The sequence below is a fragment of the Lissotriton helveticus genome, chromosome 2_2 (genome assembly GCF_964261635.1).
Source record: "Lissotriton helveticus chromosome 2_2, aLisHel1.1, whole genome shotgun sequence".
NCBI classification, from domain to species: domain Eukaryota; kingdom Metazoa; phylum Chordata; class Amphibia; order Caudata; family Salamandridae; genus Lissotriton; species Lissotriton helveticus.
In genome coordinates, this window is record NC_136060.1 from 345,831,120 (window position 1) to 345,845,359 (window position 14,240).

The following is a 14,240-nucleotide window of genomic DNA, read 5'->3' on the forward strand; positions in this document are numbered from 1 at the left end:
TGATGATAGGCTGATTTTCCATTTTCAATGGTAGTTCAGACCGTAGCCACCAGGTGGCAGACTATACACATATACAAATCTTTGGGCGCCTAGGACTGCCGAATATTGATGTTACTGAATGACGTTCAGTTTATTAGGTCGAGCGACCTATCTCAATGCGCATGCGCATTGAGCGGGAGCTCGATATATAGGGGCTTATCGAGAGTTTACCTAACTGGCGATTCCACTGCGATTTGATGCTGTGCCCGTGTGCTTTTAGGTCAATGCACAAGCGCATTGACCTAAAATGCGCGTGCACATCATCAAATCGCAAGTCAATCACCAGCAGCACTCCTCCCAAACCTTTGAAGTGAAGCTTAGCTTCACTTCAAAGGCCCCCTGCTGCTTCACACCCTCATGCCACTCTCCCCGCTCCGCCCCCTCCCCTGCCCGCCTTGTCGCATTTCTCCTCCCCCCCCCCTCCCCACAGCAATGCCCTCCGCCGGCCGTACTTTCACTTTGACGGCCGCAGGCCGTCTCTCGTGTTTCTCCTTGTTATTTTATATAGCTTTTCGCCTTCCCTCGCTGATCCTCAGGCTTTGATTAACGTACCCCCCTACACAAATGCCTGCAAGTCGGGCTCCTACATAAGGCCGTGCTTGTTCCTCTTTCCCTTCCTCCCAATCTCCTTTCCACCACCCTCATTTCTACTTCCCTCTGTAACCTCCTCGATTCCCGCAACTTTCCCTATTTCCCTAACTAACCCCCACACCCGTCCCTTCCCGTGTGCTATTTTCCCGTTCACTATTACCGCCTCCCTAGCCCTCTTCCCTTACCGCCACTTCAATCTTCTTTCTTCCCCACTTCCACATCTTCCCCATCTCATTTCACTCTACACTTTCTCACCCCTCGTACCCACCTACCCCGACACGTATTTTTCATCTCTCAAACTTCACCCTTTCTCCCTGGCCCTTCAGTTTGTACTTTCGCTCTTCGCACACTATGCCTCTGTCTCTCGCGCGCCGATCCCTCCCGCCTGTCCGAGTTTGGAACGATGACACCTCTTGGCTGGTGGATTCCCCTTTGAAACTGGAGCCCGGATTACGGGCCGCACTTACTACATCTCCTTTTATCAGAGGATAAAACACAGCCGCACTCAGGGAGGGGCCGTCCCTTACCATGCCAATCACTTTGAACAGTTTAGGGGGCAGATGAGAGCACCGAGTAAGTACAGAAAAATCGCTTAAAGTGGGCCTTGAAAACAGTGTAACATGCATCGCCAGTGTGCACTGTTATGTGAAGAACGTGCATCGTAACAGTGCTGTGTGCGCCGTGTGCATTGTGATGTGTGAAGAACATGCATTGTGCTGCACATGTAATGTGCATCGTCACTGTGCTGTGTGCATTGCGATAAGTGAAAAACATGCATTGTGCTGCACGTGTAACACTGTTATGTGAAGAACTTGCATCGTAACAGTGCTGTGTCCGCAGTGTGCATTGTGCTATGTGAACATGCATTTTGCTGCACGTTTAACGTGCATCGCCACTGTGCTGTGTGCGCAGTATGCATTGCGATATGTGAACGTGAATTGTGCTGCCGTTGTAACGTGCATCGTCACTGTGCTGTGTGCACAGTGTGCATTGTGATATGCGATGAACGTGCATTGAGCTGCATGTACAGTGTGAATAGTGTTATCTGAAGAATATGCATTGTGTCGTGTATAACCTGCTTCATGGTATATGTAGAATAATCATTGTGCGCTGTCCATAATGTGCATTGTGCTACATGTGTATCATTCATCGTCATTGCGCTCTGCGTATAGTGTGCTATGTATGTACCGTGCATTGCCACTGTGCTACGTGTATGTGCTACATGTATAATATGATTGTACTATGTGCATAACTTGCATGTACTATGCGTAATGTGCGTAACGCACAAAGACTGTAAACACCTCACTGCTTACATCACTTCCAGGGTGAAGGCAGCTGAATACACAGACAGTAAGCATGCTTGTAGTGTGACCTGGGCCCTAATTGTGAGGTCCCTTCATATGATCATACTCTTAAGCAAGGCACATTCTGGCCAGACTCAATTCTTTCACAACATAGGACTTCCTAAAGTGCAAGTCCGTTTAAGAGCAAGCCCCGGAACAACAAAACATTAGCTAAGCCAAAAGGTCTCACCTTTAAAAGACCCAGCTATCGACTTTGCCAATGCTTCTTTCCCTTGACAGTATGAAAAAGGATAATTACAAAATGGCTGCCAGTGCATCACAAAGCATGCATGTGCGCCATTTTGGCCGTTCTACAAAAAATATATAATTTACCATCCAAGATGGCAGACAGCCATTTCAGAATAGTACATTTTAAAAACAAGCATTGGCATAGCCAATAGGTCTCGCCTTTGGGACCTTATAAGTGTTTAGCCATGCAACAGTGCTGGATAACTAAACACTTATAAGTTCCCAAAGGCGAGACCTATTGGCTATGCCAATGCTTGTGTATTTATGTTTTTGTTGTTGTAAAAGCTCTCGCTGCAATCTGCAGACAACAAGATTGTGGAAACTTGCTTTACGTCCCCTCCAACTCCACCTCTGCCACATCCAGGGAGCTCTCGGTAATCATGTCATTGGGGTCATCGGAGCAGGTTAACTCTGAGTAACTGTGCAGGATGTCGGCGCTGGGGGCATGCTCCACGATGACAACCGGGAAAATGGATGGGTCGCCCAGCTGCAAGACAAAACAAGCGCGTTACACGCGCTAAAAGGAGGCGGGAGGGGCGAGAGGAGAGGAGGGGGCGTGAACATTTCACTTGCGAGAGCGAGCAGCGCCAAGAGCGATAATTGCTCCCATATGGCGCCGCGCGCTCCCTCAAGTGAATCTCCACACGCGCACACGTTGCCATTGAAGGCAATGGAACACGTGCACGTTTTTGGCTGAAAAGCTGTAGCGATCGCAACATGTCTTTTTGCCTTTGTAGCGCATGCACGCTGCGTAAGCGAGACCTAAAAAACGGCATGTTCAAAAGATCTATAAGTATTAGGTGTGTAAGGGGATGCACAGAGGTTTTTCCCAGTATAGGTGCTTATTGCTGGGCGATGCAGTGTTAGGGATACCCTAGGAGACGCACTGGGCATTGGGATTGTTCTGATTTCTGGCGGCAGAGCATTCCATATTCTCAGAGTAGGACCGGAGATCGTTGTAAGTTCTCCTCTTTTTGAACTTTGGAGGTTTCAGCAGTAGAGTGTTTAAACTTCTTAGTGTCAGATTCCCACCAGATAGTTCGTTTATTTGCTAGGTACGTGGGTGTGTTCTGATGCAGTGCGTTGTGAGTCAAGCAAGCTATCTTATACTTGATCCTTGCATCAATGGAAAGCCAGTTCAGTTGGCATAGAGCAGGTGTGATGTACTCAAGCTTTCTTTAGCCGGTGATGAGTCTGGCAGCAGAGTTCAGAGTGGCTCTTAAATGGGCCAGGCTAGTTTTGGGGAGTCCAGCCAAGTTTTGGGGAGTCCAGCCAAGGTCGCAATTCCGTAGTCTTAACGGCAGATCACAAGGGACTGGACAGCTTGTTGTTGGTCAGAGGGCAGCAGGAACTATTTAATTTCCCTTAATGTGCAGAGTTGGTGATTGGCTCCTCTTGTTGTATCACTGACGTGAACCTGCATATTTAGGCATTTGTCCAGCATTAGGCCTAGTGATCTAGTGGAGCTAACTACACATGGGGTGCAGTTCAGGGCTGTTAACTGTATGAGACAATCCTGAATGGGCGCAGTATGATTGTGTGGGGCCAGCAAGAGGAATTCTGTTTTGATTGAATTTAGCAAAAGGTGGTTGTGCAATAAGCACGTATGTATGTATGTTTGTATAGGTATTCTTATATAGCGCATTAGCTGTCACCCGACGGGCATCCTGGCGCTTAAACATGACATACAAGATGTTACCAGCATCCGAAAACTCTATGACAGCAGCCTGGGGAACAAGTGGGTCTTCAGGTTTTTCTTGAAGGAAAGGAGATCTGCCATACCCCTCAGGTCCAAAGGAAGAGAGTTCTACAGTCTTGCTGCGGTGAACCTGAAAGCCCGACCTCCCATCCGGGAGCGTCGGATCTTAGGCACTACTACCAGATAGGCTGAGGCAGATCGAAGTGGTCTTCCCGGGGTATACCAGGAGAAGAGATTCTGCAGTGGGAGTGGACCTTGAGCATGAAGAGCCTTGAATACCAAGCACAGGGCTTTAAAATCAATTCGCTGCGAGATTGGCAGCCAATGGAGATCACTGAGAGCCTCAGCAGAGGAGTCCAGACGACGGCGCGAAAGTGCCAATTTCGCGGCGAAGTTCTGCACTCGCTGCAGTTTCCCCAGTAAGGTGGCAGGCGCCCCCAGAAGCAGTGCGTTGCAATAATCAAGGCGACTTAAAATAATGCTCCGCACTACCTCTGGCCTGGCCTGTGGGGGGAGCAAGGGTAGAATCTTACGCAGCGAGCAGAGCAGTGCCATGCAAATGGCTACCGTTTTGTTCACTGCTACATCTAATTGCAGACTGGAGCTGAACATCACACCCAGATTCCGCACTGATTCGGCAGAAGAATCAGTCCCTTGGAAATCAGGGGGCCAGAAATCCAATGGGAGAGGCCTAGGGGTGCGGTCCATCGAGCAATGTAGCACCTCGGTTTTCATGCTGTTAAATTGCAGGGAGTTGTTGCCTAGCCATGCTGCCGTGGTGCTCATGCATCGGTGGAAAACCTCCTGGGATACCGCCTTCTTGCCTTCAAACGAGAAGACAAGCTGGGTGTCGTCTGCGTAATTGGTGACTGTTATGCCGAAAGATGTTATCAACGAGATCAGGGGACGGAGGTAGAGATTAAATAAGATGGGACTAATGGACGACCCCTGTGGTACACCCTGCCCCACCCTCCTGATGACAGATTTGAAAGGAGGCAGGGATACCACCTGGTACCTGTGGTCGAGATAAGATACCAGCCACTGTAGGGCCAGCCCAGACACTCCAACCTCCGTCAGTCTCCTAATCAAGATTGCATGGCTGACCGTATCGAACGCGGCCGACATGTCAAGCAGCACTAGAAAGGCTGCTTGACCCTGGTCGGCCAGCGTCCGAAGGTCATCGAGAACAGTCACCAGTGCCGACTCCGTCCCATGTGCTGGTCTGAAGCCAAACTGGACCCTATCCAAGCACCCGGTGGACTCCAGAAAGTTAGAGAGATGCTTTGTGGCCAGTTTCTCCAGGATTTTGATTGGAAAAGGCAACAGGGAGATCGGCCTATAGTTGGTTGGACACATAGGGTCCAGACTTTCTTTTTTCAGCAGTGGGGAAACCACTGCCAATTTCCAGCAGTCTGGCACTCGAGCGGAGCCCAAGGACTGGCAACAGATCGAGAAGAGTGGGGGAAATATCTCAGCACGAAACAGTTTCCAGAACTTCGGTGGGAGCAGATCGGATGGGGATCCAGAGGACACCCCATCCGCCAAAGCGCAGAATTCCTCGAAGGATGGTATTGGGAAATTGTTCAGCCCTGTAGATATAGCGCTCTCCTTTCTGATTTCGCTCAAGGAGGAGTTATCCGCCATCTTATCAGTGGACGGGGCAAGATTATTTAAGATGGAGGCAGTTTTGTCCTCAAAGGCTTGTGCCAACGAGTCACAGAGGGCCTGAGAGGCCGGGATAACATTTTTGGTGCAGGCTGGATGGGCTAAATCCTTCACGATTCTGAAAAGAGCCTGTGATTTGTTCGCAGCCGACTTCAACGAATCCTCTAAGAACCGACACTTAGCCTGCTTGATCTGAACTTTGTAGTTTGCCAATGCCTGCTTGAAGAGGATACGTTGCGGTTCTAAGTACTGTTTCCTCCATGCCCTCTCGGCTTGTTTACACTGCAACTTAAGCTGCCGAAGTTCTTCAGAATACCAAGGCATCACAAGGTGAGTCCTAGCTCTGATGGTACGCATTGGAGCCAAGGAGTCAAGGGAAGATAAAATTCGCTGACGAAGGTTCTCATAACTCGCGTCCACGCTAATTCCCAGAGTGAAGCCGTCCGGGAGCAGAGTAGGCAGTGTAGAGCGTGCGAGAATTCTGGACCATTGTCTGCCCATCCTAGTGCCACCCGTCCTGCCCTTCTTAGTGGCAACGGCTGTACACGAAAGAGAGAAGAGGACAAGAGCGTGGTCCGTCCAACACTGAGGTAGAACGGTCTTCAGGGTTGCTAGGCCTGCATCAACGAAGAGCAAGTCCAGGATGTGACCTTTGGAATGAGTCTGGGTGAGAACAAGCTGTTGCAGCTCGATATTACAACAAGCTTGGGCCAGCTCTACGAAGGCAGAGTTCGTTGGACCCTTAGGCCAGAGGTTGAAATCCCCTAGCACCATCAACTTAGTATGGGTGTGGGAGAGGTCATAAATTAAGTCAATAAGCTCCGGGACCGACGATAGCGAACTAGCCGGGGGTCTATAACATAGCAGCCCGGTGTATAACACCCCTCCCTGGTCTTTAATAGAGAAGCCCAGGAGTTCACATCCAGAAATAGCCTTGATTGGAAGCTGAGAGAAGTCCAGTGTCTCCCTAAATATGAGACCAGTTCCACCCCCTCTAGCTCCCAACCGTGGATTGTGAATAAGTTTAAAACCAGGAGGGCAGGCTATTCCCAATTCCACCGAGCTGGTTGAGGTGGTCCACGTCTCAGTCATAAAGAGTACATCTAGACCATGAGATTCTATCGTCCGCGCGATTTCCTCGCAGTGCTTAATGAGAGACCTCACGTTCAGCAGGCCACAGGCCAGGACATCTGAGTGCCTGTCGGTGGACCTCCGCTCGCCAAGTGGAAGAGTGCCGGGATTCACACGTAGCAGTTCGTCGCGAGAGTAAGAGAGTGCGGCCCGGTGAGATGGGACAGAGGTTCCGGCGCCCGGCGCGTCCTGTGCTCGAACGGGCGCAAACGGGCTTACCTCTGGCGCACCTCCGGCGCTCCACTGGCGCACCCGCTGCGCGCTTTGGGGACAGCCATTTTTATGGCCGTAACCGCGGAAGCCCTGCAAAGCTAACAACTAGCCCCCCAACCAAGATGGCGCCTGCTGTTCGGCACTCCCTGGTTCCCTCACCAAGATGGCGGTATCACTCACCGCAGCGCGATGTCCCAAGAGCGAGATGCCCTGAAGCGCTCTAAATCCCACAAAGAGCGGGTGAGGTCACGATTTAAATGCAGGTGAGACCTAAAGTTCTAATGTATTCCCCCAATGTAAAGCCGAGAGAATATTGCGCATAGCACCACAATCTTCAGCGCGAGAGCGCAAAGGAGCAGGTAATTTTTAAAATGGTTAAAAGCAAGTAGGCAATGCAGCAGCAGATTCCTTCAGCGCGCGTTAGTCATGTAATCTGACCTGTCGGCGAAGAAGTTCCGCTTTTAAGCCCTTCCAAACACGGGAGCCCTGCAAAGCTAACAACTAGCCCCCCAACCAAGATGGCGCCTGCTATTCGGCACTCCCTGGTTCCCTCACCAAGATGGCGGTATCACTCACCGCAGCGCGATGTCCCAAGAGCGAGATGCCCTGAAGCGCTCTAAATCCCACAAAGAGCGGGTGAGGTCACGATTTAAATGCAGGTGAGACCTAAAGTTCTAATGTATTCCCCCAATATAAAGCCGAGAGAATATTGCGCCTAGCACCACAATCTTCAGCGCGAGCGCGCAAAGGAGCAGGTAATTTTAAAAATGGTTAAAAGCAAGTAGGCAATGCAGCAGCAGATTCCTTCAGCGCGCGTTAGTCATGTAATGATTGTGTGGGGCCAGCAAGAGGAATTCTGTTTTGATTGAATTTAGCAAAAGGTGGTTGTGCAATAAGCATTTTCGGGTTTTTATGAGTGCAAGGTTGAGAGTAGTAATGTCTTCCAGTGAAGTCATTTTCATACACAGTTGGGTATCATCAGCATACATATGATATTGAATGTTCTATTGTTCAGTGACAGGCTCCAGATACAAGTTGAAAAGTGTAGGTGATAGTGCGGATCCTTGTGGGACTCCACTTGAAACCGGAATACTGTTGGAAAGGTCATTATGTACTTTGAATCTTTGAGTTCTACCTTGAAGGAACAAGATAAACCAATTCAGCACTATACCTGATATCCCATTCCTTGGTTCAAGTAGGTCAATTAATTTTTTGTGTTTGACCATATCAAATGCTGAGGAGAGATCCTACAGTTTAAGTAGGCATGGTTCATTCTGGTCTTGTAGTCTTAGCACATTGTCCACAATGTGTGTTCAGGCGGTTTCTGTACTGTGACCCGATCTAAAGCCAGATTGGTATTGGTCAAGGAGTTGAAAATGATCAATGTGATTACAGAGTTGAGTATGTACATATTTCTCGAGTAGTTTAGATAGAGTTATGATAGTAGAAATGAGTCTGTAGTTGTCAGGCTCAGGTAAATCTGCCTTAGGTTTCTTTGGTATGGGGATGACTTGACCAAACGTGCGGCCATCTGGAATGAGGCCTTGTGTGAGAGATTCTGTACAATCTTCGACCAGAGAGGGAAAATGGATGAGGTAAGCTCTTTAAAGAGTTTGGTGGGCATAGGATTGTTGAGGTGATTTGATGGTTTTAATGTAGTTAATATGTTAAGCAGCTCAAGATCATCAAGACGTCTGAAGGTATTCCATGAAGCATCATTTTTTGGAGTAAAGACAATCTGAGCGATCATAGGAAAGCTCATCCATGGTGAACCAGAGGCCGGGGAGTAGAGCGCTTGATTCTGCAAGTCTGGTAAGGAGAGTGGCAAATCTAATTCGATCTTGCTTGTGTTTTTCAGTAAAATGGCCTGAGAACTCCTCACTGCTTGGGATTGAGTCTTTAAGTGGCAAGAGTTGATTAGAGGTTTGGTTCGATTGTTTGATGATTTTGAATTATTTTTTTCGGTCTATTTTTAGCCTTGTCATGTTGGGATATAAAGTGATCAGAATTAGAGCTGCGTATATGTTTGTTATAGGCATTTTGAGTCTTCCTTAGTAGCTTGAGGTTAGCTAGGGAAAGAGAAGTTCTCCATGATCTATACGCGAGCCTAAGATTACGCCGTATCTTCTTTAGGAAGCTGTTAAACCAAGGTTTAGTAGGGATTCTTTTGAGATGTAGAGGAGCAATTGCATTGAAGATATCCGTCATGGAATGAGTGTAGTGGTCCGTGAGATCGTCCAAGTTTGCCATGTTGTGGGGTGGCTGAAGAAGAATATTGCTCATATTGGTAAGATCATTTATGTTGTTGTTTCTCAGATCGCTAGACCATTGTTTGTGTTTTTCGAGGTTGACCTTGTCTGATCAGCATTTTTTACATGATACGAAATCAGATAATGAGGTGATCTAACCAGTCGCATGGTGCGAACTCGTCAAGATGAATATCATCTGTGGCTATGATAAGATCTAGGGTGTAACCTTTGATATGCGTAGGCTTGTTGCAGAATTGAGTAAGATTCAGGTCGTATAGGAAGGTCTTGAAGGTGTTTACTAATAGATAATTTTAATTGATCCAATGCAGGTTGCAATCCCCAAAGAAGATCTGGTTGTGAGATTGGTCCGTGTTCACTGAAATGGTCTCCATCATTTGTTCAGTGAACACAGGGTTATCTCCAGGAGGGTGGTAGATGCACGGTAGAGGCGATGGGGGCAATGTTTATTCTGACACCTCTGGTATCCTGGGGCAATTTGTCTCACACTATAAAGATATATATATGGGAGCAAACCCACAGCAAGTGAAGAGGAGATAGCACAATATTTGGACGATGTGGCTCTGGTCTGGTTGTCGAAGGGGCAGCAAGATTTTCTTATGCATGCGCTGATGGCCAAAGAGCTCAGGAATGCCATCACTGCTCTGCCCAACGGTAAAGCGATAGGTACGGATGTGCTTCCGGCTGAGTTTTATAAGGAGTACGTAGATATATTGTTGCCCCATTTAACGACCATGTATGATGAGGCCTTTGAACAACAGAAGCTTCCTGGCACACTCAGAGAGGCATTGCTTGTCACATTATTAAAGCCGGGTAAACCGCTGGATCGCTATGATTCATATAGGCCTCTGTCACTTATGAATACCGATGTAAAGATCCTGGCAAAAGTCTTGTCGACGAGGCTGCGATTATGGTTACCAGTGATTGTCTTGCCAGACCAGTCTGGGTTCATTCCCAGCATAACCTGTGTACACTATTTGCTGTCATGCATCTTTTGAAACCCAAGTTACCAGCTGCTGCGGTTCTTTTAGATACCGCAAAGGCGTTTGATTCAATAGCCTTTGACGTATATATTTGCGGTGCTGCATCGAATGGGTGTGCCGTACTTTTTTACCAATTGGATTAAACTCCTTTATACTGACCCTGTAGCCCGAGTGCGGGTCAATGGACATACTTCTGATGTCTTTTCAATTAAACTTGGCACCAAGCAGGGTTACCCATTATCCCCCCTGCTGTTCGCGGTTGTATTGGAACCCCTGGCCCATGTATTAAGACAGAGACATGCGGGGACGGCGCTGCGTTTTTGGCAACGTCCATTAGCAATTTCCATGTATGCTGATGACATGGTTTTGTAGGTAAGGGAACCAGCACAGCATCTGGAACAGGTGATTCCTGAATATATACGATTCGAGTGGTACTCTGGTCTGGCCATTAACTAGAATAAGTCCATAGTATTTTCACTCACGGATTGAACTGAACACTTTGAACTTAATTATCCCCTAGAGTGGTCTACCGACCCTGTCAAGTACCTGGGTGTTTTAATAAATAGGGACCCGCAAGTTGTCGTTAGATCTCATTTTGGTACGGCGATATCTAAACTCGAAGATCAGGTGTCTCGCCGGATAAGGTTGCCTTTGACTTTTGCTGACAGGGTTGCATTGATTAAGATGATTGTGCTGCCAAAATTTCTATATTTGTTAGTGAATGTGCCTGTCCTTCTTACGTCGCATATTTTTCCTCACTGCGGTCTCTGTTAATCACTCTCGTATGGGGGGTAAGAAGTCACGGGTCAGTTGGGACACATTAACGAAGTCGTACGGGTTGGGTGGTTTCACGGTTCCTGATGTGCACCTGTACTATTTGTGTGCGCAGGCGCAGTACGCCTATTATTGGCAGAATGCACCTCCATTCACATCGCATGTTGCGGTTGAAGTTGGGGCGGTTCACCGGATACCATTGAAGGCCATGATTGTGAACACGCATACCGTGTTTGAGCGTGAAGAAATTGACACGGTGCAGTGCACAGCTCGTGCGTGGTCCGTCATGGGGAAACGTGCGCATAGGCTTCCACTGTATGCCCCAGCCATGCCCTTGCTGCATCATACAGCACTTTCTGTAACTAGCGAGACTGGCTCCCTTAAGATATTGCAGGATGTTGGGATGCGACTGGCTGGGGGGTCGTATTTCCTGGTGGGAAGTTTATCACCTTACAGGATTTTATAAAGGAAGGGGTGAATGTCGTTATGCCAACGTTTGTTTACACTAGGCTACGATCTGCTATGCGAGCCCTGTACCCGTGCTTCCCGGAAGAGCCCTCAGCGTTGGCTGCTTTGCAGCTTATTTACACAAGGCAAACCAAAGTTAAACTGGTTTCCCGCTTATACACTGCCTCACAGCTAGATGAAGGTGCGACTGGACAGAGCTCTAGAGATAAATGGAATGCTTTTCTCCCGCAACCCCTTACAGATGATGAATGAGAAGAATGTTGTGTGATGACTGGTCGTTTATTATACGCCAGCGCAACTTTTTAAATATGGTTTGAGGGATTCGCATTGTTGCAGACGCTGTAGAGCTGATAACGCAGACTTTTTTTCATTTATCATGGACCTGTCCAAGATTGGCAGCCTTTTGGGAAGATGTGGTGGCAGCACTAACTGAAATGCTGGGTGAAGTAATTGTATGTGATATGAAGCTGTGTCTGTTGGGCTATGTTCTGAAACTTCCTGCTGGTACTCGAAAGTTTGTGGCACTATCTTTACAACTGGCCAAACGTAGAGTTGCAATGCATTGGGATGGCAGGCCGGCACTCAAATTGGCACAGTGGGTGCATGATGTTACCTATTTATTTATTTATTTTATTTTATTTTGAAAGTTTTATATAGCGCGGACAAGATCCTTGCAGATATCAGAGCGCTTTACAGAGAGAAGTACATGAGGAAGCATAGTCAGACAGATAAATCAATAGGTCAAACAGTACAGATAGGTGGCTAAAAAGCCAAACACGTGAGTAATAAAACAATTAATACAAATAATCAAAAAGTGTCAAACATGTAGCACATATTGGTGCAGAGTACTAACAGTGTTCGAGATAGTAGTTCAGGTGTATTTAGCCATGAGGATAGCTTTTACTTCCTTTTTAAAGAGTGTAGTGGAAGAGATAAGCCTGGTTTCGGGCGGGAGTGAGTTCCAGATCCTAGGCGCCATTCCTGAGAAGGAGCGCTTATAAGTTTTTTCCTTCCGGAATATTCGCGGTTTCAACAGAAGATTGTTTGTGCCTCTAGTGTTTCTAGCTCCTCCAGAGATTGTCAGTTTCTGAGCGAGGTATCCGGGTGAGTTTAGATGTACCGTCTTGTGTGTCATGCAGGCGATTTTCAGATGTATTCTGGCTTCAAAAGGCAGCCAGTTCAGGGATTTCAAGTCAGGGGTAATATGGGAGTGCTTTTTTGACCCAGTGATGAGTCTCGCTGCAGCGTTTAGAGAAGCTCTTAGGGGTGCAGTTGTAGTTAGGGGGAGTCCGCAGAGGGCGATGCTGCCGTATTCAATTCGAGGGAGGACTAGTGCCTGTACTGCCGTTTGGAAGTCTTTGGCTGGGAGGAAGGGTTTAAGTTTCCTCAGGGTGTTGATCTGGAAGTTCGCTCCCTTTGTTGCCTTGCTGATATGTTGCTGCATGTTCAGATTGGTGTCGAGTGTTATGCCTAGAGATTTTGCTGAGTCCACTATTGCCGTGATCAGCTCATTTGTTATGCAGAAGAGCTGCCAGCTGCCTCCAGGCCAAGTAATGTATGGGATCCATTCACTGCCTATTTGCTGAATTATTCTGCTGACCGTTGATCGTCTTTATATGTATGCTGTGGACATTATCAGATTGTTCTGGCTTTATGATCTTCTGATGTATTTGCTTATGTACTGTTTTTTGTTTTTCTTTATACTAGCAGACATGTATGGGGCACCAAGTGTATTTGTAATGTCTGGCTGCACTTTTGTTTCTGTTTGAAAATTCAAAAATAAAAAGTATTTTTTTTTTTTTTAAGTGTCACGAATTCTGTGAGAATTACAGTGCTTTCATGCATTTTACCAATTCAGTTGCTTTATCAACTAGGCCCTCATTCCCCCTGTGAGCATGCCATTTCCCCACCACTACCACAAGTGGCAGTTGCCCTCGATTGCAGGCACAGGAGACTGAAGTGGCAGTGTAAAAAAAATAAGTAGGGTTGTGCATGCAAGCTTTCAACCTTGAGCACTTGGCATGCAATACAAACCATTTGAGAGATCAGGGCACTAGGTAAGTGGTTAGATAGAAACTGGAACATGTCTCTGCCTGTTTACTCGTATCTGCAGATATAGTTGTTTTTGGATTCACTGCCTTTGGTTAGAGCCAAATTTCGTCCACAGCCTCATTTGAGAGTAAGAGTGTAAATATAAACGTATAATTCATCATTGCAACTCCTCAAAGCCTGTGAGGGTGCTATCTTTAATCACAAGTATTAGAGATGCATATGCAACCCTCTTTCTCTCTGGAAGGCTGGTGCAGTGTTCTTTTTCACTCACTTCATATCATCATGTGACATTCTTGACTCAAACATGGATATTGCTGTGACGACAAATGGCCATTTGCCATAAGGGTGGAATTAGTAGGGTTCTGATGGGTTCAGATAGGTTTCAAGGAGTATGGAGAGAGAAAGAATTCAGTTGTAGCAGATGTGTTCTAGACGGGCAGGGTTATTAGGTTGACACAGAGCTGAGGTGAGTTTGATGCAGTTTTGTGTTTGGATGTGAAGCGTCAGGCATGTTGCTAATTGTATTTGAAGGAAAATAGATTTCACATGCCAATGAGTTGGTAAAGATTATTATTTTTCTTTTTATCACTAAAGATAACACATTCTTGTTGTTTTAATCTTTGATCCACAGATGCTGACATATTTTGCTGCCTTTGAAGTGTTTTTTGAAGAAAATCTTCCCAGGTTATTTGCCCACTTCAAGAAAAATAATTTGACTCCTGACATATACTTAATTGATTGGTAAGTGTGATTATAAAATATTTTG

At 46.9% G+C, this 14,240-nt stretch overlaps 1 protein-coding gene across 9 annotated transcripts in view; it reads left to right on the top strand.

The window, feature by feature from the left end:
- The window catches only part of TBC1D14 (TBC1 domain family member 14), an 830,696-nt gene that overhangs the window by 737,731 nt on the left and 78,725 nt on the right, over positions 1-14,240 (top strand). For all 9 annotated transcript variants that reach the window (XM_078678508.1, XM_078678510.1, XM_078678509.1 and 6 more), the window contains one exon: positions 14,106-14,215. In XM_078678508.1, the coding sequence (XP_078534634.1) occupies positions 14,106-14,215 (110 nt within the window). The remainder of the gene's footprint in view (positions 1-14,105; positions 14,216-14,240) is intronic.